Genomic DNA, 3,624 nt, shown 5'->3' on the forward strand with positions numbered 1-3,624 from the left:
CTTCTCTTGTGACAGACTTCAGGGCCTCAAATAAGCCTTAGTTCCCTCACATATTCATTTATGACTTTAAACTGGGCAGCAAATAACATGTGGAAAGTTTCATACACTTTTTGCTCCTGTTTTTAAACAGGTTTTTGCTAACAGCAAACCCCAGTGGGACCCTCCTCCAAGTGTGCCAGAGCTGACTGCAGTTACACACCCCTGCTGCATGGCCTCTTCATGAGCAGATTTTGGGTTAAGGTGGGTTGCACCAATATGCATCCAACCGCCTCCACCTGAGCACACACCACTGCAGGGGAGCAGGCTAGAGACCCTGCACCAGCCCCTAACACTTAATCCATGCCACATGCCAGCCCTGCTGCTCCTCCAGGCACAGGTCCCATCTCACCCCACCCTGCACCAGGCTGCCCCTTCTCTTACCTCAAACTGCCCTTGGTCCAGACCACAAGCCCCAAGAAACCACTGCCCAGCACACTGGTCTGACATGATGCTGCTGGAGGTGTCGCTCCCACTGCTGTCATAGTTGTAGTATTTTCCTGGAAAAGAGGTAGGAAACCGTTTTAAATCCATAGTTTAGGACCCCAGCTCACATGTGCTGCCCCTACACCCCACCCTGTGAGGCAGGAGTACAGTAGCTTTTTCCAAAAGGCTCTCCTCTCTTACCTTTCCCAAACCACCATACCTTTTCTGTTCCCTCCCTGGTACCTGCTCCTTCCCCTCCACTTGGAGGGATGGCATCTCCCCTCCTTCCCCCATCTCCTGCAAGGCTCTGCAACCCAAGGAGCAGCCATCTCCCTCCCAAGGGCACACGGTCAGCCAAGCATGGTTCCCCACCGGCAAGCACCCACCATTCCAGAGCATCCTCTCAAACGCCTCCTTGCCCTTTTTCAGGATGTCGGTGTATTTCTGCTGGATCTCGACGTCCCCGAGTACCTCTGCCATCTTGCACATCATGCAGACGGCTGCCAGCCACAGCCCGCCGCAGTACGCGCTGCCGGAGCAGAAGGAGAGCAGCGTCAGCAATGTGGGACACCCCACAGGTGGCACGGAGCTCCCACAAGAGATGGGGACCATGGTCCCAGCTCTGAGCTACCTCCCCACGCCATGCTCCCCATCTCCAACCCCCATCTGCCTCTCTTGCTCACCTGGCTCCATTTACCACCCACGCATCATATGTCTGGTCAGCAAAGCCACCATTTTCGATGAGCCCATCGTTATCTGTATCAAACTTCAACTCTGACTCCATCACAGCCTGCGGGAGAGGCAGGAAATGGTCACACAGCCCCTGCATTCTGGCCACCCATCACACTCTGCTCAGGAGCGTCTATCGTCTTGGGATGTCACACAGCTCCCAAGGGAAGCGAGAAGGCGGGGATGCCCCATGGTCTGATCTCCTCCCAGTACCTGGCAAACTGGCCACATGTCCCGCAAGTACAGGGAGTCATGTGTCAGGTCGTAGTCGCGGTACACCTGCAGCACAAACTTCAGGTTGAGGTCCTTCCAGTCGGCCGTGTCGTGCATCAGGTAGGCATTGACACGCTGCCACGGCTCGTCACCTAAGCAAGGACGGAGTGGGTACAGCAGGGCAGCAAGCAACGAACAACCCCGCTCCTACCCAGGCGCAAGGTCCCAAGGGTGTTGTGATCAAACAGCACTAACTCGGTGCACCCTATGCCACCTCCAGCATGAGCAGCCATCCTGCTACTGCTCAGCTTCCCGCCATCTCCCTTGTACAAGCTCCATGCAGCATGGTCTTCATCACCACCTCAAACCATCCAAGCTTTTCATTCCCAGAAAACAAACACTGTTTGTTTGAATGAAAATGTCCATGCACATATGTCTTTCCCACATATGTGTTTCCCACAGCTTGGGAGTCAGCTACCCTGAGAAGGTTGTGTGAGCAGCCCTCACCCCCTCTGCCCCCACAGCAGGCCCGGCCAAGACCCCTCACCTGGGTCCCCAACATCATGAGGCACCACGTTCTTCAGCTTCACCTGGGCTGTCTGACCACACATCAGGTACTGCCGGGGCTGGACATCCTCGTTCACCACTGTGACAGCTGGAGAGGACACGGAGCAAGAGAACATTAGAACGGCAGCAGCCACCACAGCAGCTACCTCCAAGCACGGGCCGGGCCACCAGCACCAGCACACCAGGCTGCCCCTTGGGGATCTGGCTGCAAGATCACAGCCCTCTGCAAAGGTCTGAGGGGACACCAGGCTGCTCTCAGTCTCCCCTCGGCAGGGGACATGCAACTGTCACCACCCCCTTAAACAAGGTGGCAGCACCCTGGGCTGCAAGGGAACACCAGTGGGCTCAGCCTTCCTGCAGCCCAGCAAAGGGCTGTGCTCCACTACTGGTCGGGCCACCACCAAGTAGCCTCCAAGCCCACTCAAAGCATCTGGGTCTGCAAACAACTCCATGCTTTTCCTCTGCTAGGGGCACTGAGAGTGCTGGCAAGACCAGGGACTCCTCCAGAGCAGGCAGAGCCAGCTGTGCACCCCCAGTGTGGCCAGAAGGCATCTCCGTGCTGGGCAGAGGAGAAGCAGCAACACTGGGGGTTTGCAAGTCCTGGGCCCACTACAGGAGCTGGAAGGGGATGCTGGCTCCACAGCACAGATTTCTACAGCAGATGCTGTCCCAAATCCTCCACCTCTTCCCTAGGTGAAGGTGTCAGCAGGCATCACGCCAGGGTCTCCTGGGTCACTCACCAATGTCATACTGCAAGCTGATCTGCCGCTTGGGCCACAGCATGACGAGAGCAAAGGAGGCGTAGAAGTGAACATCATAGGTGTTGTACATCCGGTACTCCTGGCCTGGAAGGACCGGGGAGATGGTGAGGGATGGGAGACCTGCCACAGGGAGGGGAAAAGAGGGGCAGGTCCTCCCTCCCACATGGCCCAGGAGACTGGGCTCTTTCCCAGCAGAGGCAGGGGCTCCCATTTAGAATTGGATTTTATTCTCTACATATAGCATCCAGTGGTCTGGAGAAGACCTCATGCCATATCCTACAGGCCTTGGTCCTGCAAGGGGTTTTGCTGGAAAAAGAGCTGCTCCCTACCCATCAGGGATCCCCCCAGCAAGTCAGAAACACCTGGTGACAGCAGGGGAAGGGTTGAGTTGGGAGCGTCCATCACATCCCTGCAAGTTACCTTCCAAATAAGCAAACCTTCCGTACTCCCGCAGGACAGGGAGGAGGTGGGAGAGGCCAGCCCCCGCCGAAAAACAGCCCCCGCCGGCCCCTGCAGGTCCTCGGCACAGCAGTCCGGGGGCAGCTCCACCCAGATGGTCCCCCCATCCGTCACGAAGTACAGCTCATTGAAGAGGGCCGACTTGTACCAGGAAGGCAGCTGGCTGCAGGCAAGAGGCAAACTCAACCACAGCGGCCGAGGTGGTGATGCTCCTGCTCTGACCAGCCCCAGAAGGCCACCGAGAAGGTTGCTCCCATCTTCCCTACCTGTTCTCCAGGATGGGCTTCTGCCATGCTTCAATCTTCCTCTCCCACTCCTCATAATGTGTCAGGGCATGATGCGACAGGGCAGGAGCGGCATCACCTCCGCTGCCAAAAAAACGGGTGTACCGCCTGCTGAGCAGGGGTTTGGTGAGTACGCTGTGGCTCAGGCT

At 57.2% G+C, this 3,624-nt stretch overlaps 1 protein-coding gene across 1 annotated transcript in view; it reads right to left on the reverse strand.

Moving 5' to 3' along the window:
* Positions 1-420: 420 nt before the first annotated feature.
* LOC104622076 (non-lysosomal glucosylceramidase-like) overlaps positions 421-3,624 on the reverse strand; it is a gene marked incomplete at both ends in the record, with an annotated part of 8,808 nt that continues 5,604 nt past the window's right edge. Inside the window, 9 exon segments of the mRNA XM_010288737.1 lie at positions 421-536; positions 849-991; positions 1,146-1,252; positions 1,405-1,556; positions 1,952-2,059; positions 2,712-2,816; positions 3,153-3,210; positions 3,213-3,354; positions 3,458-3,583. Of these exon segments, the coding sequence (XP_010287039.1) occupies positions 421-536; positions 849-991; positions 1,146-1,252; positions 1,405-1,556; positions 1,952-2,059; positions 2,712-2,816; positions 3,153-3,210; positions 3,213-3,354; positions 3,458-3,583 (1,057 nt within the window).

Source organism: Phaethon lepturus, unplaced genomic scaffold (genome assembly GCF_000687285.1).
Source record: "Phaethon lepturus isolate BGI_N335 unplaced genomic scaffold, ASM68728v1 scaffold21126, whole genome shotgun sequence".
NCBI lineage: Eukaryota > Metazoa > Chordata > Aves > Phaethontiformes > Phaethontidae > Phaethon > Phaethon lepturus.